Raw genomic sequence first — 24,297 nt, forward strand, 5'->3', positions numbered from 1 at the left:
ATAGGTGAGGGTAGGGACGTAGATCGACCTGTAAATTGAGAGCTTCGCTTTTACACTCAGCTCCCTCTTCACCACAACAGACCGGTACAGCGTCCGCATCACTGCAGCCGCTGCACTAATCCGTCTGTCGATCTCCCGCTCCCTTCTCCCATCACTCATGAACAAGACCCCGAGATAGTTAAACTCCTCCACTTGTCGCAGGAACTCGTCCCTGACCCGGAGTGGGCACTCCACCCTTTTCCAGCTGAGGACCATGGCCTCAGATTTGGAGGTGCTGATTCTCATTCCCACCGCTTCACACTTGGCTGTGAACCGTTCCAAGCACAAAGTAGTCATATCTTAAAAAAATGACTAAGTGATGTTTGAAGAATGTTATATAAACATTTTGCAGTTGTTCAAAGAAATGAGAATACAAGACTGTCATTAGTGTAGAGATATTTAACACTGCTTTCTTAATATGACAGGCATTATACTTTCCCATGCCATCATGTAAACCTTTGATATTTTCTAACATTTGTGACTAAGGCTCGCCAAGTATATAGATGGTAAATTAGTTGACATTGCTCACATTTTGGACAAAACCAAGCCATAGTAACAGCTGCTATTCAGGAATCAATGCTTTATTTTCAGTGTTGAGTGTATGTGAATATTAAGTCATAGCCCATAACAGTGAACAGACATGACAGCAGTTACAGAGCAAGAAAGACCTTGAAAGTGACACTGTATGAAAGCGATCAGTATTTTAAAAGCTGTCTTCTAAAACACCATAATAGGATTGCAGGGGGGAGAAAAATCAAACCAGTGCAATACACAATGCTGTTGCATTTTCTGCTAAAAATCTTACACGTAAAACACCCACATTTGTACATATGTGAAATGGCATTTTTTATTTTTTATTTTTCAGGTTTCCAAAGGAAAATTTGCAATGGCTGTGTTGGCTACAAATGAGCTGTTTGTGTCTGAAATTGTAATTAAATCTTCTTTACTGTATTTTTCCAAAACAATCATTACTTCAAAATTACTGAGAAGGCAATTCTACCAGATCAAACAACATTCATATGTAATACCAACATTAAGGCTCAATATCCAGTAAACAAAGCCCAGGTTACATTAGGAAACACAGTCGAATTTCTTTAAAACAATCAATAGTACCAACAAATCAAAAGATCTTATTTCAAGTTGATGAGCAAAATCTGACACTTAGCAGCATTACAGGATGCTTATGTTAGAAAATATAGTCTTAGCAAATCCATGAACAGACTAACAAATTACACAAACGAGGAGGCGCCAACCTTTTTTTTACTGGACTGAATAATGATTACTGTCATTGTATTGAAGATGAAGTTGTTTCATTGTTATTAAAAGTGATTTTGTTGTTTCTATGTGAAAAAATGATCAAAACTGACGGCTACAAACAAGTCAAAATTAATAGATTAGCTTGTAATCAGTTATGTAAGAAAAAAGCAGTATTAGCCATTTAAAGCTAATGTTTTCATAAGGTTGGTCATTGTACTGCACTGTTTTTACAGCTAACTTATTAGTTTTGAGTTAAACGTGTTGTTGATCCCAAAATAAGGTGCTAATGAGCTATTTTTGCTAACTGATGAGCTTGATTTTTTTTTAATTTAACAAAAGATTTTAAAAAAAAGGAAACTTGACAAAATATTAACAGCAGTTCTAATTTCAGTCCCATTTCAATACAGCCTAAAGACTGAAATGTCTAGTAAGATGAAATGTAACGGGCACTTATGAATTTAAATGCACATGGTGTAACACAATCAAATGGAAAGATGAAAATAACTAATTAGATAAATAAATAATAAGCAATAAATAGAAGTAGTAAAATATATAACTTAGAGAATCTCTGACCAACTGTGAACATAATGATGAGTTTCTCAATTCCTGTTTCAGTAAAGACTAAATGTGTAAGTAATTGATGTGATGCCACTTAAACTACCACAATCAACAAAGAAGTTTGCAGTATATTAATAGTGCATGTAAAATCTCCCCAACTCGTCGCGGATGGAAATAACATAAATTCTTCTCTTACCTATTCAACAGTTTATGTAAATGCTTTGTAGTGTTGTTATTACTGGCATATAGCACTTTTCCAAATGTAAATGGCTAATGCTTGAGACTTTAACATTACTTTAACTATACTTTACTGATGTCACTGTAAATTAACTATACTTTACTGATGTTACTGTAAATTGTCTTTTAGGTTAGACTTGTAAAATGGGAGCTCGCAGTAGATGTCTGATATGTTTGGTGTCAACAGTTACATAACAACAGAGGCATGCTTCTAGAACACTGAGGTATTCTCTTTTTTGACAGAATATGTGGAATTTTACAAGCGGGCAACAGCAGTTTTTCAGAATTCTTAAAGCATTCTTGTATCCTTGTCAATAAGGAAGAATGAATAGAGACATTCTAGAATTCCTTCCCCCAAAATATCCTTCTGATATTTTGTTGCCATGGTGACAAGCATAGAGAAATATGTAAAAATAGGGCATTTCAACTGCAGGACATAGCGAGGAGTTCTGGAGAGCACATCAAATGTAAATGCAACAGCCATCCTGGTCCCCACCATTGTTGTCACTGTTGTTGTTGTTTTGATTTCATGGGACATCAGTTCTGTTAACTTATGCGTTGTGAATTGGTATCACAGACCTTGACATTGTAAAACTGGTTTGTTCACATCATAAAATCAACTGATCCTAAAATGCAGTGGAAACAAAATGGCTCAAAGGGCTCATGAGGGCACTAGACCTGTAAATGTTCCTGCAAAAGACGGCTGCTGTTACTGAGTCCAAATGTGTTGATTACAGCTTATGCAATATTATTAAACGTATCTTCACAAATATATAAGATAAATTTTTCACTTTTCCCTCATTGCAACAGGTTTATCAGGAAAAAAATATCTGAACACTCAAACCAAGCATAGACACACAATGCTTTTTGTCAAATCAAGTCAATCAGTCATTAATTCAGACAGTCAGAATTAGAGTCAAGCAATCATTTCTAATAATGAATCTATTACCTAAGATTTGTAAAGAATACTGTTATATGGGATCAAAATAACATTCCATGTTCAAACAATCCTAATGTACAAACAATGCACTTTGGACTAAAAGTGGTCTATGTCTTATAAATTTGGAATTTTTTTGTCATATTTAGAAATAAAATCTTGTATGCTTCAGCACAATTGCTGTCCTCTCCAGCTGCGCTACCTTTAAGTTAAGTGCTTTGTTTAAGGGATGTTAAAGTGTGGCACCAAATCCACAGTGGAAGTCTCTAATTATGTAATGAAATTGGAAGACATAGGTCTCTTTTAGCTCATAATCAATTATTTTGTGTATTACATACAGCACAAGAAGGCAGAACATTAGAAAACTTTCAGTCTTTCATTTCATTCTCTCCACATTATTTCCATTATGTCCCTTTATGTCCATGTTAATGCCTTTGCTCCTTTTTATGTCTCATTGACCACATCATAAATTTAGTAAGCAGTTGTTTCTGAAGAAATCATTGTCATCTCTCTTGCAGCCTTTGTTTGGTTTTTTCATTTTATTATCTAAAGCTTTCCTCATTAGTCCATTTATAGACACTGAACCTCTCAAATTTGACATCTCTGAACCAGTATTGCATAACTTTTATCTACATCCCATTCTGCAATGTCTGTATGACAGCTGGAAATTATTGAGATTTTCACGTGAGCCGATCATAAGCCCTCTTGAGACAAAACATCTGCTATCAATGTTTTGTTTTCATTTTATTTTTTTATGATCTTACCTAATAATAATCACCAAAAATATTCAAATTAGGTACTTCTGTCATGAGTTCTGGTTGGAACCCAGAATGGGAACTGAACACTTTTTCACTGACTTTTTCATCCCTTCTATCCCATTTTCAACATTCACAGGGAGCAGTTAGAGGCTCATGCAGTAATTCATATTATTTGACAGTGCTCACTCTATCGCTTCATTTAAACCTCAACTTGTCTATCGCGTCCACGTCACCATCCCCCATCGTCATCCAAGCCTCCATCATTGTAGGTAGCGGTAGACTTTAAAGCAATGATTGCCAGAGTCAGCCACTACAACGTGTCCGTCTGAAGTCAGAGCCAGACCTTGGGGTCCATAAAGAGGGTCTGCTGATGTGTTGATATAGGACAGGAAGGAGCCACTGCCATCAAACACCTGGAAATGTCGAAGATATGTATTATTTATATATAAAAACCTTACACAGCAGGGCTTTCATATATAAAAGGTTGACCGTATATAAAAGTTTTTTCATATGTTAACGTTTTACCTGTATTCTGCTATTGCCCCAGTCAGCTACAATGATGTTCCCATTAATATCCACTGCTACACCAGTGGGAGCATTGAACTGGCCGTTTCCTTCCCCATTTGAACCAAATTTCAGTACAAGCTCTCCTTCAAGCGTGAAAACCTAATCCGAGAAATAATGATAAAGATTTATTATTTTGAATCCTCTGAAACCATACTTGGACTTGATATGAAATATTAGCTTTTTTTTACCATAACATTACACTAAAACTATCCTTTAAGCTCAGTAAAATGCTGTACCTTAACAGAGTGATTATGGAAGTCTGTCACAATGATTTCATTGTTTTTGTTCACTGCTGCAAAGTGTGGACCTTTAGGAAAGAAAAACAGGAACAAAGAAATAGGTTGTACATTGTACAACGAACAATGTATTTTCAATTAGCTTTAGCCTCTTTTAACACTTTCAATTCGCAAGTATTTTAGAGAAAGGTAACACTGGTATTTGTATATCTGAATAGTTTTTGAAGTCTCTTAGAATGAAAAGAAAAAGGGGAAAAAAGAAAAGAAAAAACAAAATGTACAATATTTTACTGTTAAAGGTTGGGGTCATCAAGTGATTTAAAGGTCATAGGGTTAAACTTTAAACAGAATTTCAAGTGCACTCAGTTCTTAAATCAATTTTCAGACTTAGCAACTGCCAACCATCACCTAAATACTTTTATTAGCGCACGTAAACCTTCTGAGGTCATCAGTGATAACTACAACCCTAGCCTCAAAACCTGGGACAAAAGAGAAATGCAAGTTAAAATGTTGTTTGTTCCCTTATTGCCAAAAGTTGGGGGGTAAATGTTTTAACCCTCTCAGATCTAAGCCATCAGTGGTGATTGTCCCAATCCTTAACTTTTAGGACGTATCATTTTCATTGTTTTGGCAGTCAGGGGACAAAAGGGTACGCAATCTAATTGCTCTAACTGACTATTTATATTTCTTATACTTTGTGCTGGTCACCAAAAAATGGGGTCAGGGCAGCTAGCACTGCTTTCATTACCAGTGATGACTCAGACCTCATGGGGTTAAAAACATCAATGGTTTCTATATAGTACTAACTTTTTAAAGAGCCGTTAATCTCAAGACAATCCAGAATCAAACATTTTCTCTTCATATATTTGCCTTTTCTTCTTTATGTATATTTATTCTTTACAGCCCATAGTACATTTTTGGGAATTAAATTACGTGAAATAATATAATTTAGTCCACATTACCTGCAAACTGCTTGTCACCATTGCCCCTGCTTCCAAACTTGGTAATAAGCTTTCCAGTCAGCTGAAAGATGAAGACAGTACAAGCTTTGTTGTCAACCACAATAACATGTCCGTTTTGGTCCACAGACACACCCTTTGGTCCCATGAGTCTGCCAGAGCCAAGTTTTGCCTGGTGAACAACAAATACAAACAATAAGATTGCTGCATAAATCAACACTGAAAACATTAGAATGAGGGTTTGCTTGCAATAAAGTACAATACCCCTTCAACCCTGACATATCAGCACACATACCTTGAATTTGCCCTCACAGGAGAAAATGCTGACCCACTTATTGTCGTAGTCAGCAATAATGATGTCACCACTGGGGTGCACGGCTACACCAGTCGGACGCTGTAGCTGACCTGGCGATCGTCCCCGCACTCCAAAACGACTCTTAAATTCTCCCTCATTGCTGAAAATCTGGACATATATACATTGTTTAACTTTCGATATAAATTTGGGGTTTTTATATGAACCCTGCAGCTTTTCGAAGGCCATACCTGGACACACTGATTGTTGCTGTCAGCGATCAGTATCCTACCATTGGAAGAGGCAGCTACTCCTTGAAGATTGGTGAACTCTCCTTTATTCCTTCCCTTTGTTCCTGAATAGTTCAAAATATGATTTTAAATTCCATTATACATAGAAATGTTTTCATAAACAACCTTTTGCATGAAGCTTCAATTTGAGTTCAAGTTTCCTTGAACATACCTTTGGACTAGACCTACCCCCTCAAGCACAAAATACCCATGGATTGTGTTTTCTATTTTAAAAAGAAGGAAAGTAAAAGGTGAAAATTCATGTTTTCTTTTTGTGTTACTGACTTTAAAGAAAGGCTTTCTATGGGAAGACCATTTCACATTTACCTAAGTTTTGAATGAATTGAAGCGAGGTCTAAAAGACATTTGAGTGGAATATTATTATCAAGACTAAAACTGGGCATTTCACCATTCCACACAAAATGTTCGTATGTGTGGTGCACCACACATACGAACATTTTTGTTCCAGGACAAATTTATGAAGTGTTTAAGGTAGGAGAAGATTAGCTATGATGTCAATACTAGAATTATTCTGACAGTCCCATCATACTTGTGTGCTAAAATAAAAAAAAATTAAAAACAACAACAACAATACTACAATACTGACAATTTGGTGAATCTGAGCTTTTAAAATTCACAATGTCATTACTTTAGTCCCTTCATAAACTGTAACATGAAACAGGTAACAGACACTGAAATCAGCCAGATGAAAATTCCACCATGTTGGAAAAAGTGATGCATATGATGGGGAGAAATAAGCCCAAATTGATTGAAGCATTAAAAGGGCCTTTCAGTGTCACAAAAATGAGAATATATTAGCTTTAAAAAAGCAAGTGTACAATATCCTAGTCTGTCTGTACGATTCGTTTCTTCCAGCTAAATGTCTCACCGATCCTAAAAATGAGGTCGTCCTCAATGGGGTTCTGAGTTTTGCGCCGTGGGGTACCAAGGGCACTGCTGGCCCTCTTTGAGCCTTTCTTCTTCTGACCAGGTGACTTTCCTCGTCTCTTTGCTCCTTCAGATGAGCCAGTTGATGGCGTAGCATTGGCTGCTGAGTTGGTTGCCGTTGTTGTAGAGGGAGAAACCTGGAGAGAGAGCAAAAAGGGAAACACAATACACAGTAACTATGAAGGTTATATGATTTTTATTTGGAAAGCTTCCTACATCCTTTGCCAAAGTCAATGTATCGATGAATTTAGGGTAAGCTCAATCAAATAAATTTAGGTTTTATAATTGCTTAAGTCATGTTGCTTGAATCATTGTTGCTCAAGAACTCTGAACTTCAAGAGACAAGCACGACGTGGTCAACAATACGAGCTTTTCTGTGTTGTGTGAGGACATTAGCACAAAGTTTTGCAGTGAGATTGGACATACTTGGATGCAAGTTTCGTTTGATGGGAAGAGGATTAACAACCTCTTAGGTTTAGGCAAAACTACTTGACTAGGCCTTCATAACAATAATTATAAAGTGAGTGTCAGACAGTAATGTCATAAGCTGATGTTTCAGGTCCTGATGTCCAGTGTCCTTCAGCACAGATGCTAAAGGACACTGGACATGAATGAGCCGTACATAGGCTGTTGGTGTATATCACAGTTGATATTAAAGGAATTTAGACATTATTTGCCAAATGGATAGTAGAAATGCACTAATATTGAAAGAAAGATCCACCTACGTCTAGTTCAGCCTCTAGAGTCTTGGTGACAGTCAGTTTGAAGGGACTTCCTTTGATGTGCTGGTCATACAAACGGAGAGCCAGTGAGAAGTCACCCTCCTTTGGCACCGTGTACACAAATTCATATGTCCCGTTCTTGTGGTCCACTATCTCACCATCTACTATGCTGCCGTCTGGTGTGAATACCTACATCGACACATCATAATATTTTGTCACTGTTTGCATTGAAGTGTGAACACAGAGTAGAACTTAATTTCATGGAGTTTAGGTGTAGAATGAACCTCAGCAGAGAGGATCGCATTTCCACTCTTGCAGGCTCCCCCTGACTTGTCTCTTGTTACAATGGTAACAGAGGCAGGATGCCCAACAATGCATTGCTCAAGACCTGCACCCATGGCTTCGCTCTGGCTTGCCACCGCACTGAGGATGAGAAGAAAGACGAGTGTTAATGAAATGGCATTAAATCCAAAACCACAGGGTTCAATATGTTTCATCATCATTGAAATGCCCCAAAACCCCACCCCCTTAGAGACGGTGTCAGCCATGGATATAATTCCTCAGCTGCATCTTCTTCAGTGCCTTATACCAACACAGTGCAGAGCAGTTACCTGAACGCTGCTTTTACAGAGTTTGTTATCTTGTTAATAGTTTTATATCGTCACTGCGTACGACTCTGGATACTGTAGCTCCTCTGACAAAGAAAGACTTAAATCAGAATTTATTGCCTTCCTGGTATAACTTTCAAAGATGCACCTTAAAGCAGATAGCTGATAAGCTGGGGTGCTTAATAATCTTTAATAATTTAGAAGCTGACAATGTAGCCTGGAAAAACAGTTTGTTGTTCTCTAAAAAAAATACAGCTAAAACATCTCGCTATTTATCGCTGATTGGAATACTTTGGTATACAGCGGATTTTATAGATTGCTCTTATTTTCTTCAGAGTCAGAGTCATGTTCCCAAGCACAGCAGCAAATGTACAACAGAATGGCTGGAAATGAAAAGGATCAAGGTGATGCAATGGCCCATTCCAGTCTTCAGCCTGACTGAAATGCTGTGGTGGGACCTTATAGGGAGCTGCGCATAAATGATACAAACAAGTCTCAATGAGCTTCTCTGATTTTAGGATTAGGCTTAAAACTTTTTAATCTTTACACTGCAGTAGGTCTAGGCCGCTGGGGTGTTCCCATGATGCACTGAGTGTTTCTGTTTTGTTTTTTTGTTTTTTCACCTTTTTTATTCACTATGTGTTTACACACCACTCTGCATGTAATCATTAGTTAGTATTAATCTCTGGCTTTCTTCCACAGTCTTTTGTCTTTCCCCTTTCACTTTAAACCAGTTGTGGCAGATGGCTGACCCTCCTTAAGCCTGCTTCTGCCAGAGGTTTCTTCCTGTTGAAAGGGAGTTTTTCTTTTCCATTTCCTTCCCCTATGCTTGCTCATACAGGGTTGTCTGACTTTTGGGTTTATTCTGTTTTTCTGTACTATTGTAGGATCTTTACTTTACAATATAAATTGCTTTGAGGCAGTTGTTGTTGTGAATTGGCATTAAATAAATAAAACTGAGTTGAACTTGATTTGAATTGTCTCACCTGGTTGTAACAATAGTCCCCAGGTTGTGTATGGACTTCCTCAGCCCATCTGTCTCCATCACCAGATCCAGCTGGTCGTTCTCTTCCGGCTGGCATGGCAAACCAAGACCAGCAAGCTCACCCAGCCTCTCCCACAGCTCTCGTTCCACCTGCAGGCTCGCCACACAGGGATCTCCAGCCAGAGCCTCCTCTGCCTGGGTACAGGTGGTTGTGATGTCCCCCTCTCCCCGTAGAAGGCTGTCTATCTGGGCTTGGAGAACCTGGAGACAGAAAAAGAAAAGTTTCATTAGACTGTTTCAGACTTTTTCATTTGATTTGTTTTATTTAAAGAAGTATACCAGTGACTGAGGAGGTTGTACTTTTACCAAAGAATCAAAGGAAAAATTGAACAAACTCTGTTCACCTTCTGTTTGAGTCCGTATGTAACTTCCAGCTCCATCAGCAGTACACTCTTTCGAACATCCAGCTGCTTGTGTAAGTCCTCGAAGCTCGACTGAATGTCCTCTTCAATGGAAGCCCTCTGATTGGTCAGCTGCTGGAGGATCTCTTTAACAAAGGACAGTACATCTGAAATCTGAGGGAGTCTAGAGAGGACACGCACAAAAGAGAAAGGCAGTTACATATCTAATTTGCAAAACAACAATAGCAAGCTTTCTTTATGCTACATTTATGTTGTTAAATGTTTACATATGCAACCTGTAACTTTAATTGAGAAAAATTAATAACATGTTATTGTTAATGTCAAGATTTTATAGCCTGGTAAATCATTTGTACTGTATTTTGCTCACTGTCCACTAGATGTCAGCATCTCTTCTTTCCTCCATCCACTGTCTGTCAATAGTTACTTGTGACTGAGTTATATTAAGTATGCCTACATTATACTTTAACTGAATATGTCAGTTGTTATGCAACTTGTTCTCCACAGCAAATACATCTGTACCTGTTTGATCTACAAGAATGAAATGCTATCAGCTGATTTGTATTTTATTTTTTTCCAATTTTGCAAACGAAAAGATGTGACTTTTAGTATTTTAAGTGCAATTTGAATGTGGGACCTACATTTACTGCTCCCTGTTTACTAATAATTCCCTACATGAATGGATGGGTATTTTCAATATAAATACTTAGTAACTTCTTTAACTTTCTACCCAAGCCCGTATGTCTTTTAAGAAATCTTTTGACTATCTCATTCCCAGAGTAGCATTTAAATTAAATTCCAGAGATTATTTGTCTTTCTTGAGAAAAGTCCTTGGCCCAGAACACTGTCACTCTTCTATTTTATTCTTCCATCTTTTTTTTCTTAACAAATGTGAGGCATTTAGGGAACATCTGTGTTTTGCTGCAAAAAACAATCAATGAGCATTGCCCAAGTGACTCTTAAATGAATCTTGCTTAATGAGAGAGCCCTCTCCTGGTCTCTGGGAATTACTAAAAAATATACAATATATAAAAATAATAAAATCCTAATAAACTCCAGCTGATATTTATCATTGGCTTACTTCTGCAGTTTATAATACATATTTTAAAAAAAGTAATTCAGCATTAAAATTTTTGGGGGGGTTTGTGTGTGTTTTTGTTGATAAATGGAAACTAGCACCACTGCACAACAGTTTAACATAAGGGTTTGTTGGGGGCACAGATTAATGGACTGAATAAAGTTTCTTAATGTTGTATCAAGTATTTCAACCTGTACCTGTCCTGAACAGTGCCCAGTCTTTCCTGCAGGTTGTTGCGGTGCTGCTCGAGGGCCTGGCTGAGGGCCACCTTAGGGTGTTCTGCATGGTTGGGAAGACAGTCCTCACACAGAGCGCACTTGCAGGCAGAGCAGTACAAGTCAGCAACCTGCAAATTGAACGGTTTACATGAAGGGAGGAAAGAGGAGAGAGAAGCTACACTATTAAGAATTGAATGCCCCATGATAGCCTAGATATTGTTTGTCTTTAGTTTAGTCTCATTGTTGTACAGTTGCTAATCAGTAACTGGATTAAACAGGAACAACATATAGATAACATGGATTAGGCTTTGGGCTTACACTTTGCAGTACATGATTCAGTCATTTCTATATGTATGAGTGAATCTGAATCTGAAAATACATGTTACAGAAATTCCCGGAGGAACCCACCCGAGGGATTAATAAAGTTTTATCTAATCTCTAATGTGAATTCAAAATTTACTGTTGAGAACCATAACTTGCTCATATCTGTCCTATAAACTTTGTTTTTGCATCATATTTCATCACAGGGCACAGTTTTATTTTCTGTTATAGTCACTTAAACTGTCCAAGAAATAGCAGCACACATACCTCCTATAAAACTGCAACTTTTTAAACCTTCTAGTTTGTAGACAACCTGCTCTACTTAATGAGCTACAGCCACCCAGTCTTTTAGAGTCCAGTCTTTACTAAGTATGTAATTGGTTCCATTTGTCTGTTTATCTGGCTGTGTTTTAGCAGGCTAGTTGCCACAGTTTTCAAGATATCATGTTCAAATTTAGTCTGATGGTAGATACCAATTAAGGTTCAAGCTGATTTTATTTTTGCTGAAAATCAGTTCAAGGTCACACCAAAAGTGAAAATCAGTAAAAATGTTATATTACCCCAATTTTTTTATGGCTCATCTTTAAACTTTACAGGTATATACAAGGCCTTGGGCGACATGAGTACCTAGGATGGCTAAGCATTTGACTTAGACCTTCATTGTTAGTGCCAAAGGACAAAGTTGACATAGAAGACAAGATTTAAAGAAACCATATTGAGTGTGATATATACACTATGAAAGGGCATAGAGTGTGCTGTACCATGCATTTTTTTGGCAATACTATTCCATACGATATTACAATGAAACCGTAGAGTTTTGTAGAATCACGAACTGCGTGAAAATATATGTTAAAATCTCAAGTTTTTACATGATAAGAACCAATGATTTTTGCAGATTCTGCTTCCACCATGTGGGCAAAGGTAGTAAAATACACTGTTTTAGTATGCAATGCTTCAAGGCCAATAATATGTGAAATGTGAATTCAGAATTTACTGTTGAGAACCATAACCGTATTTTGCAATACTATTCCATACGATATTACAATGAAACCATAGAGTTTTGTAGAATCACGAACTGCGTAAAAATATATGTTAAATACACCGTTTTAGTATGAAATGCTTCAAGGCCATAGGTCAAAGGTCTGGGTCACACAAATCAAGAAAAACCTTGGGGGAGCTAGAAACTTTCTTTGTTTGAGCTCTTTAAAAAAAATACAGTATTGCTTGAATTCACAATGACACAAAAGATTAATACGCTTTACTAAATTTCCATATGAATAATGCTAACATCAGCATAAATGATCTATAAAAACTCCTGATGTCATCAGCACACATAATCTGTGAAAACATCCGATATTCAAGTTAAATGGCGTTTGAATTATTCTCATTTTGTTCATATAGGCATATACTACCAAACCCAAGTCCGAAAAAATCAAAGAGTTATCGTTTGTTTGTGTAAAACTCGAGACGCTTGTCATGTGTTGTAGGTAGATGTCCTATCTTTGGCTTCAGTTTCAGTTTAGCTGGCAGGGACAGTCTATATTGGAGGTAATATAAAATAAATAAATAAATAAATATGGATTGAATATAAAAATAAATAAAGATGATAATATGGAGGTTAAGCATAAACATAAATGGATATGAACAGAATTACAGGCGAGGCATAACTTTGTATGGTATTGGAAGAATTCTGGTTTCCTTTTGTACCACTGATGTTTAACAGAAAGGTTTATTCTTAGCCAACTGAAATTTACCTCCAAGGTTTAAGCTGATTTTGGCTTTGTGCGATATGTGGACAAGTTTTTGCTGGCTTTCATGTCACTTTTCATATGTAGTTCAGGACATTTGCACACCTATTGAATACCTACCTTCCCTGCATGTTGTGGGCAGGCGTTTTTGCCAGGTGGAGCCTCCAGGACGGTGCACTCCTCACTGCTGCTATCTGGGGAGTGTTGGTGGGCCTCCATCTGCAAGTGGCAGCCTGGTGAGGGTAAACCTCCAAACACACCCCTTTTTCCACTCTGCAGCCAGGGGAAGGGGCTTTATGTTTGGATACAAGGTTCCAGATGTATTTTTGTACTGTTTGTTTTTGTAAGCTCCTTGTCTCACCCTTTTATTCCATTGTGTATTCAACATAAAAAGGATCAAATGTTCATATGAACTCCTTGTGATAACTCTTGGCGGATGCTAGATCTCTGGAAAAGCACATCAACATTTCACACACAAAGAAGAATGCCAGAAATCCAGATGCAGGTTTGGTTTTTCTGTAATTTCAGGGCACAGTAATCCAGGCTTGTGAGCTTGTAGTCAATGAAACTTGGCATAGGTTATTCCACTATGGGGGGAAAGAGTGTCCAGGTGTCCACATTTACGTACATATCCCATTTAAAACATCTTTCTGCTTCCATGTGTTGTTTCTTCAAGCACATAAACCGAGTGAATGAAAGTAGTCAATCCTCTTTAGGTCTTATTGGGTGAAAAGCAATGAACTATGGTGTTAATTTGATTCACATAGGGTTCAAGCTGTGGGCAGATCACACTGTGTCCTGCAGAAACGAGACAGAGAGAGGGATGAGGATTAGTTGGAAAAGCAGATAAACACAGAGAGACAAGAGAGATTATTTACTTAAGCTTCGAACTCTTGACTGTGTTCCTTTATACTTTTTCATTTTGCTTTTGTCTCAGTCTTAAGATTGAATCAGGTAGATTAAATTTGATTAATAAATGTGGGTTATAATGGCAGCACAGTAGCACAGCGGTTAGCACTGTTGCCTCACAGCAAGAAGGTCCTGAGTTCAATGAGTTCTGTGTGGAGTTTGCATGTTCTCCCCGTGCTTGCGTGGGTTCTCCCTGGGTACTCTGACGCCCTCCCACAGTCCAAAGATATGCAGTTAATGTGGATAGGTTAATTGATCGATCTAAATTGCCCATAAGTGTGAATGTGAGTGCGAATGGTTGTCTGTCTCTGTGTGTTAGCCCTGCGACAAACTGGCAACCTGTCCAAGGTGTACCCTGCCTCTCGCCCTGTGACTGCTGGGATAGGCTCCAGTGTCACCCTGAAAAGGATAAATGGAAGCGAATGGATGGATGGGTTAAAGTACCTCAAACTGTTGTTCTTCTCGCTGCCACTAAATGAAAAACCTTTATGGCATTGGGAAAACTGTATTTCCATGGGTAATGAGTGTGCAATGCCTTTTATCTTTTCAGGCATTCACGGAATCACAAAATCCTGCAGTTACTTGACCAAGTGTCATGTATGAGTTTCCCTCTGAATGAACCAGCCAGTGATCTGCTTTTACTGGCCATAAAGTGGAGCTGAGTTGTCTTGGTTACAGTCTGCAAACATGCTATAGGACAAAGCAAATTCGGTCAGAATGAAAGTAATTTAAAAAAAAAAAGTTATTTCTCATGCTCCCAAAGTTTCTTTTCTATATTTTCATTTCAGATATTTTATCTAATCACAAGCAATAGTATAGAGTGCTTTTCTTTTAAAGAGCACCAAGCAGCAATGTCACCAGTTAAAAAATGAAACATAAGAAGTTCCAAAAACTGCAGTTCCTCCAGTGGCCACTGGAGCCTGTCTCCATATGTGAGCTAAATTACCATTTTATTCCATTAAAACGTCTGGTAGAAATACATCATTGGTCTCTGTAGCTAATTCCCCCTTTATGACAACTAAAAGATAAAATGTATATGTAACTCAGCAGTTTAGCCTGTTGATGGTATAAAGTAAGGGCCAACTTACTTATAAAGTAAGTATCAGCCAGAGCAGATAGTTCTCTGCTCAGTTTCACCTGCTCTGAGCTGAGTCACTGAATTTGATTTCTCAACCATGTTTGAGCCATTGGTCCCTTTCAGAGCATTTTTAATGCTATTATCTGACAAATAATACTTGTTGTGAGGAACCACGTTTCCAATCAGTTTTGGCTAGCTGACTGACAATTATCCAGGCTAGTGAGTTTGTAGTCAATGAAACTTGGCATATGTTATTCCATTATATTCACTGAACTAGACTTTGTAACTGTGTTTGTAACTTATAAAATTCATTATTCGTTGGATCTGATAACATTTCTTTTTTCTTTGTTTTACTTAATTTTTTAGATTTGTGTTACAGATAGATTGTATAATGTTTTTTAGGAAAAGAAAATATTGGCAAACTGTAAAATTATTTCTACATGTAAATCCAATTTGACATACAGTGGGGCAAAAAAGTATTTAGTCAGCCACCGATTGTGCAAGTTCCCCCACTTAAAATGATGACAGAGGTCAGTAATTTGCACCAGAGGTACACTTCAACTGTGAGAGACAGAATGTGAAAAAAAATCCATGAATCCACATGGTAGGATTTGTAAAGAATTTATTCGTAAATCAGGGTGGAAAATAAGTATTTGGTCACCTCAAACAAGGAAAATCTCTGGCTCTCACAGACCTGTAACGTCTTCTGTAAGAAGCTTTTCTGTCCCCCACTCGTTACCTGTATGAATGGCACCTGTTTGAACTCATCATCTGTATAAAAGACACCTGTCCACAGCCTCAAACAGTCAGACTCCAAACGCCGCCATGGCCAAGACCAAAGAGCTTTCGAAGGACACCAGGAAAAGTATTGTAGACCTGCACCAGACTGGGAAGAGTGAATCTACAATAGGCAAGCAGCTTGGTGTGAAAAAATCAACTGTGGGAGCAATCATCAGAAAATGGAAGACGTACAAGACCACTGATAATCTCCCTCGATCTGGGGCTCCACGCAAGATCTCATCCCGTGGGGTCAAAATGATCATGAGAACGGTGAGCAAAGATCCCAGAACCACACGGGGGGACCTGGTGAATGACCTGCAGAGAGCTGGGACCAAAGTAACAAAGGTCCCCATCAGTAACACACTACAACGGCAGGGAATCAAATCCCGCAGTGCCAGACGTGTTCCGCTGCTGAAGCCAGTGCATGTCCAGGCCCGTCTGAAGTTTGCCAGAGAGCACATGGATGATACAGCAGAGGATTGGGAGAATGTCATGTGGTCAGATGAAACCAAAGTAGAACTTTTTGGTATAAACTCAACTCGTCGTGTTTGGTGGAGGAAGAATACTGAGTTGCATCCCAAGAACACCATACCTACTGTGAAGCATGGGGGTGGAAACATCATGCTATGGGGCTGTTGTTCTGCCAAGGGGACAGGACGACTGATCCGTGTTAAGGACAGAATGAATGGGGCCATGTATCGTGAGATTTTGAGCCAAAACCTCCTTCCATCAGTGAGAACTTTGAAGATGAAACGCGGCTGGGTCTTCCAACATGACAATGATCCAAAACACACCGCCCGGGCAACAAAGGAGTGGCTCCGTAAGAAGCATTTGAAAGTCCTGGAGTGGCCTAGCCAGTCTCCAGACCTCAACCCCATAGAAAAGCTGTGGCGGGAGTTGAAAGTGCGTGTTGCTCGGCGACAGCCCCAAAACATCACTGCTCTCGAGAAGATCTGCATGGAGGAATGGGCCAAAATACCAGCTACTGTGTGTGCACACCTGGTAAAGACCTATAGTAAACGTTTGACCTCTGTTATTGCCAACAAAGGTTATGTTACAAAGTATTGAGTTGTATTTTTGTTATTGACCAAATACTTATTTTCCACCCTGATTTACGAATGAATTCTTTACAAATCCTACCATGTGGATTCATGGATTTTTTTTTCACATTCTGTCTCTCACAGTTGAAGTGTACCTCTGGTGCAAATTACTGACCTCTGTCATCATTTTAAGTGGGGGAACTTACACAATCGGTGGCTGACTAAATACTTTTTTGCCCCACTGTATTTGATTTAAATGTAGATAAAAGTGGTTTAAATTGTCTTGTCTAGCCAGCCTGGTCCTCTTTCTGGCCTTTCTTAATGTTAGCTAATGAGTCAAGCTTTAGTACTGTCGGCTTTGTTTGGCATAGTCTCACTTTAATATTTTGATATGACGCTGTTTGATTTATGTTAATATTTCCTGGCTTTAAGTTGCTATTAAATTGGATTGGATTCCATATTTCAAATGCATTTAATTAATGCTGCGTTTGAGAGGTTTTATGAGAGGTAACATACATGTCCACTGGTTTATTGTTAAAAGGCTACTATTTGCCTCTAAAAACTCTTCCAACTTTCCCGGGAACTGCTAATTAATATCGACAAAGTTTTTCCAGTTGCCAATATAAACGTGTGTTTATAGTACTATGTGTACTAGCTGGAAAAAATACACAAATGCTGATATATTCACATGAAAAAGAGAGGGTTTTTTTCACAGGACTCTATGTTGTCTGGTGAAAAACTCTTAAAACGACACTGCATGATTCAGCACATTAAAGAACCATGACTTTATCAGTCTCTCACATTGTTGTGGAGGGATTATGGCCACTCTTCTTTACACGTTTTATGTCTTTACAACATTGCCTCAGCTGTTTGAGGTTTGCTAGAGTTCATCTATGCACAGCTCCCTTAATGTCCCACCACTGCATTTCAGTCAGGGTGACATCTGGACGTGAGTGGGCCGTTGCAGCATCTTGGTTCTTTTCTTTTTCAGCCATTCTGTTAAACATTCACTTGTGTGCTTGGGATAATTTTCCTTTTGCATGACCCAATTTGGACCAAGTTTATGCTGTTGCACAGATGGCTTCACATTTGACGACTATCAAAATTTCAGTTTTATAGAGGTGTTGATAAGCAGTTAACCACATGCATTTAATTGGCTGTACCTGGTTGGTACTCACCCTCTATCATGTAAACATAATGCATTAAAGGTGGGTTTAATATTTCACCTGACTGGATAGCCTCCCAAGTGGTACGATACATCAAGCTTAACCTGTATAGGAAGCCCATGGACAGATGCCACAAACAGGGGGATGACTGCATGTTGTTGCTTGTTGGACCACCAGGAACAGCAAATGTGGAGTAAAATACTATGAAGAGCTTCTGGAAGCAGTAATGTAGGTCAACAAAATGTCTTCAAAGTGATGGAGAACAGAGAGGGAGCCGGGTGGGGAGGGAGGTTCTGGTTTCCATAGTAACAGACTGCATAGGACTGGGGTGAGGGGGTTCACCAGCTAGAAGGAAATACACCAAAAAGTGAAGCAATCATGTCCTCTATAATCCCAGAAATTTAGTCTAAATTTAGCTGGCAGGGTGCTGAGAGCTGCAATGATTATGGCTCGGTTCACAAAGTGTTCCAGGTCTGTTTTTTTTGGTTAATTTTTTTTTTTGCTTTTTCTTTTTACTATCATGTTAAAGTCACAGAGATGGTGGTAATAATGCTGAATCAGTGTGAACGCCTAAACTAAAAATAGACTTTTAGCTATGGTCCCACAGCACATGATAGAAAAAAGCTCAATTTGTTCCACTGAAAATGGAGAAAAAAACATTAATCTGTCAGTTCTTTAAAAACAACAACACTTTAACTAAATGCACACTACCAGTGTACAGTGCACTGTACACATAAAGCAGGAAACCCCATAACAGATGCAGGATCACTGCCTGTGGGTTAAGGGGGGACATGCATCTAATGAAACATGTTACGTGTTTCATATGCAAGGATTAAAATAACTTTACATTTACGAACATTTAATACTAACTACTATGTGTACACTCTACACCACTGCAAATAAATCAAAATACAATAAAAAATAAAATGAATGTCATATTTTATTACACATGTGACGAATGACTAACTGTGTGCTTTTGTGAACAGTAAATGTTGTTTTTGCATGAATAATTGTGTTCTTAATTATGGTTTGCAAATGTTTTTGATTTTTCTTTTTTTCTCTTTCTTGTAAATTTAACATTTTTATTTAATTGCTAGAAGAATTAAAGAAAATAAACTCACTTGACTTTTTAATAAAAGTAAGTTAAATTACCATATTACTATGAATTAACATGTATGTAAATAAAAACTGGCAAGTGTAAAAGCCATAAATAATATCATTTTTATAAGAGAAAATGTTGTTTTCATGTTTTCAGTTTTAAGTAATTGGCTGCTTTTCTTTTGCTGTAAATCCATGTAAATTTTAACTAGTTGACAAAACAAGGTTATGAGCAGTGCTGCTTTTGGAAGCCTGACTGTTTTCCTTCTCTCTTTGTGTCTGGTGTCTAGGTTTATTTTTCATTGTCACTTTGCTCAGCCAAAGCATATACACTCCCATATCTGTGGGTAAAATATAAAAAGGAATATTTTCATGAATAATTCATAAAGAGGAGGGATTATGGTTACGAGTTCTCTGTGATCTTGTATATAATCCTGTTTTAACACCTCCTCCCCCAGAAAACACGACCTCGACTGACGTGAAAGCAACCTTACACAGACAAGCTCACACTTTATGTCTGTCTGAAACACACACACACAAACGTGGCACATTGAAGGAAATTATTTTTCTGACATTTCCCTTCTTTCCACTCTTCTTTCTTCTCAGTCCTTCTTTGCTCTACAATGCTTTTGCTGTGTTTGTGTGCACTTGTGTGTGGTGGCTGCCTGTAACTGCCACAGTCCAAAGAGACAATCGAACCCTTTCTCTCTGTTTTGTTTTCTTTCCTCACAGATTCATAAAGAAGAGTCAGCGATTCATCAATGCTTTGAATGTATCTGTATGTTCTCCCATACACGGGTTCACACTGATGTCTGTGTTTAATCTTCTCACACTATTTTGAGGAATAGCTACACTATATTGCTCAGATCTATATCAGCTACAAGTCAAACCCATCCACAATTCCAGCTGGTAAATTTCACACAGGACGCTATATAAGTTGCTTTAACCTGCCCACAGTTGCTGTTGGTGCACATCTGCAAGCTGCTTTCAACCCACCTCCATTTCAGCTCCTAGTGTTCATGTTTTGTCATGCTGCTCATCTCCCTGCTTCTGCTTTTCCCTGTATCTTAATGAATGGACCGGGAACTCCCAGCAAATGTAAATTACTGCAGAAGAAAATGATCGTCATCTTTTGATCACAGTGGTCTTGAACTGAGATATTTTCTCGTCGTTCCCCACTTTAGTAGAGGTACAGCACTGACTAAAAACCCAAAATATATCTATCATGGACAGTTTCATTGTAAAAGTAATTCTGTAGGAGTCACTTTGCTCTCTTCAAAAAGATTATAAACAGTAACATCAACAATGTAGTAGTTCATCGATCTCACAGTTCATCACTATTCACAGGTTATTACCTTAACTTTGACCTTGGCTTTGGGTGAAGACCTATTAGGTGATCATTGTGTGCAAGTTTCACCAAAATCTGACAAATACTGTAGGAGGAAGAATGATTCTTGTGAACTGTGGAAGGACGGATGCCTCACCTCAATGGTTCTTTGGCCAGATGAGCTCAAACTGCTGTTAACTCATCTGCATTCACAGTCTTACCATTTAAAGATAAATTGTGATCAACTTGGGCCGCTCACTGTCTATAAACTAAATATGCTCATAAAGCATCTACAGTGTCAAGGGTTAAAAGGTCATGCTCAAGTCCAAAAAACTGCAGTTCCTCTATGGACCACTAGAGGCTCCAAACATGAGTAGATCTCCATACACAGCTCTGTTAAAATCCCATGTGTACATCAGAAATATTTACAGCCTGCTACAAAGAATGCTTTTGGTCTGTGTGTTTCTCTAGTTTCTCTCTTTATGGAAGCTGTACAAATTTTGTACAGCTTCCATAAACCTTTGCTTGCAAGTTTGTTTGTTTTTAATAGCTTATTTGTTTGGATTTTGTTGAGGCTTAAAGTTAGAAGTAAGGCAACTCTAAGTTACTGCTTGGCATTCAAGAAATATGGAGGACATAGAAGGATGGAAGTGAATGATTCAGTGCAGTAACTCCAAAGGAAGAAACTGAAACTCTTAACTAATTACATATATATGAACATTTTATAAGCTAACAGCACGCGCTGAATGGAAAGTCATCATTTAAATCAGAAATAGTAAGTAATCAAAGTTGTTGTATTCATTAAAAGATAGACATCACGGGCACCTGACATAATAATATATTAATTTCACTTGATTTTGAATGCCGGTTAAACAAAAGGCTGGTTATTACAAACAAAATACTTTGATTTAATTAGAGAGAGACTTACATCATGTTGGCTCAGCAGAGCAGCGTCCATTAGAGGATTGTGAGATTTCTTTAGAAGTCAAAAGAAAAAAAAACAAAACATCCTGCCTGCAGCCTGAGAAACGTACCAGTGGAACCAGTTTCTGAAGAGCTTGCCAGTAAATATACAGTGTGGCATCACACACATACACACAGAGTCAGGTAATCTGATCTGTCTCCCTTTGTATTCCCGTGGGAATGTTTCTGTTTTTCTCTTTGTTTTAATCACTCCTCTGTCTCTCTTCTATAGCTTGTAATTACCTTTTTCTTTCTCCATGGTTTCTATTGAAAATGTTTCATCACTTCATCTATTTATTTGTCTTTGTAGGCTTTTTAATTTTATGCCCAGTTTACAGATTTCATCAAAGCACCTCTTTTTCACTATCTTTATGCTTGTTTGCAATTTGCACTTCTTCGTGCATATTTTTTTTCTTTTTATAGTCAAATTTCTGTTTTTGTTTCTTAGTTTTCTGGCTCCTTCTCTCATCTTGTTTTTCTTTAAAGTCTTTTCTGTGACCCAGCTTGTCACTCTGCACTCACCTAGGATAGACTATATTGGATGAGCTGTTAAGTAAATGGATGATTAGTAATCTTTTTGATGTGTTTTCTAGTAGCTTTGCTCCTTCTTTAGTAATTTGTAGTTCATCCAGTTCATCCTGCAGACATATATTTTCATGCTTGTCACTACTGACCATGTGGTCATAACATACTTGAACTCAAACACTTAAGCTCAGTTATCAGGGTTAGATTGTCCTGGATACGACCATTTACAAAACCTCTAACTATTTAGTTACAAACTTAAATGTAACACAATAACTGTGATGATAATGAAGTCCTGGTCCATCCTTAATGTTTTGTGACTCTTATTTATTTTGTTCGCCTTCGCAGTGATTTTGCATCTTTTAATGCTCGTCTTTGTAGCATTTTGCCTCTGTTCTGGTTGCTGGTGTGTCTGTGTAGTGATTTACAGTTTTTGTTTCCTATTCAGGGTTTTTTTCTGTGTGGAGATGATTTTTGTGTGTGTGAAATCTGTTGTGGTCGTTTTGTGTGTCATTGTAGCTGTTTTGCATCTTTTCATGCTAATTTTGTGTCTCTTTATTGTAATTTTACAATGTTTCTTTTATTTTCATTTTATAAATCTTTGTGTTTTTTATGATGTTAGATTTTTATCTTGGTGTTGGATAAGCAGAAGAGAATAGTCAGATGTGTCTTGTCTTTTTAATTTAGTATCTCTTTACATTTGTTATTTGTTTGTTGAATGTTTGCATCTGTTAAAAGTTATTTAGCATCTCTTTAGTGATTTTTTTCAGTTGTTTTTCTTCTTTCGGAGTACTTTTTTTATGGCTTTGCATATGTTTTTTTTGCATTTTTGATTGCTTTGCTTCGCTTTGTGGTGACTCGATGCGTCTTTGGGGAGATTTTGCACATTTTTAACTGTTGCATTTCTTTTGCAGTCGGTTTGATTTTCTTTGTAGTTTTGTGTCTTTGTGTTTTTTTCTCTGTTATTTTTTTATGCTTTTAACTTTCAGTTTTGGGTCTCTTTGCAGCGATTTTGTGCCTTTTTCATATCTTCTTTAGTCATTTTTGCTTGTTCTTGTAGATGTTTTTCATGTCTTATGGCTTTTTTTCTGTATCATTATTGCTTATTTGGCATCTTTTCAGTAATTTCAACATCTTCTCTTCATCTCTGTGGTCAGTTTATTTTTTGTAGTCACTCGACTGACTTTAAATGAAGAAGCATTAACTTCAAACATCAAACAAGCTCTGACCTGCTGCTCCCTGCCCCTACTGTCTGTTTGCTAATCCATCCATATCTGTATGTGTTTGTCTGTTTATATGTGGCTGTAGAAATTAAAGCAGATCAGCCCAGTTTTGGTTCACAGGAGTGACGTACCTACTGTTACTGTTAGCACTCAGGATGCTAACCTGCATTTACAGGCCTGGCAGCACACACACACACACACACACACACACACAAACACATACACACTCACACACACAGGCTTGTATGTGCTTTAAAGCTGATCAGTTTCTTCATGCATTCATTCATTCAGTCCTCCACCTTCATCCATCTGCAGTCTGTCCATCCTCCCCTCTTCCCTCTCTCTCTCCCTATCAAGAAAACACAGCATGCTACAGCTGCTGCTGCTGTCATCCTCACACATTCCTCCACCCATCAATCATCCAGCCATCCATCTGTCCACGCAGTCGTCCGTCTGTCCTCTCATCTTGGAAATTAAAGAGAGCACTCACCATGTTTTCCTCAGACGCAGCCGATCACTGCTGTCTGTTCTCCAGCCTGAAGCCATCGCGTCACGAGAGCGTCTTGTTTGCTGCCTGTCCTCTTAGTGTGTGTGTGTGTGTGTGGGAGGGGGAGGATATCATCGTCACGGCAACACCAGCAGCTTGCAGCAGCAGCACCACCACACAGAGGAGGGAGGGGATGAAGAGGAGGGGAAGAGGAGGAACGCACCAAACAGTCATCTTTGCAGCATCCACCAATCAGGAGCGAGATGGAGAGTACAGGGCAGAGGTGATTGGCTGTTCTGTTAGTCAGTTATTCAGTGACAGTGAGGGAGGCTCTCTCTCTCTTTATCTCTGTGTCTCTCTCCCTCTGATCAACCTTTAATCCACTCAAAATTGTTTTAGAAAAATACGTTTAACAGAATTGTGTTTTTAATCAAATATTAAATTAAAGAGAAGTCAAGTTTTGCTGGTTTTATTTATTCATCATATATTCTAATTATTATGTTTCTTATGTGTTTATTTCTGTCTGG

General features: G+C 38.1%; 1 protein-coding gene across 1 annotated transcript; it reads right to left on the reverse strand.

Annotated features, from left to right (window-relative positions):
- Nucleotides 1–599: 599 nt before the first annotated feature.
- Nucleotides 600–23,950, reverse strand: LOC113019422 (tripartite motif-containing protein 2-like). Its single transcript, XM_026163142.2, has 14 exons — nt 23,774–23,950; nt 13,298–13,975; nt 11,088–11,236; nt 9,798–9,978; nt 9,395–9,654; nt 8,085–8,223; nt 7,804–7,989; nt 7,020–7,215; nt 6,092–6,195; nt 5,844–6,011; nt 5,552–5,720; nt 4,590–4,660; nt 4,312–4,452; nt 600–4,199 (listed from the first exon to the last, which is right to left on the reverse strand). Exons 2-14 carry the CDS (start codon nt 13,394–13,396, stop codon nt 4,047–4,049), a joined length of 2,016 nt encoding a protein of 671 aa, XP_026018927.1. The 5' UTR covers nt 13,397–13,975; nt 23,774–23,950; the 3' UTR covers nt 600–4,046.
- Between the last annotated feature and the right edge of the window lie 347 nt (nt 23,951–24,297).

Source organism: Astatotilapia calliptera, chromosome 3 (assembly GCF_964374335.1).
Source record: "Astatotilapia calliptera chromosome 3, fAstCal68.1, whole genome shotgun sequence".
NCBI classification, from domain to species: Eukaryota; Metazoa; Chordata; class Actinopteri; order Cichliformes; family Cichlidae; genus Astatotilapia; species Astatotilapia calliptera.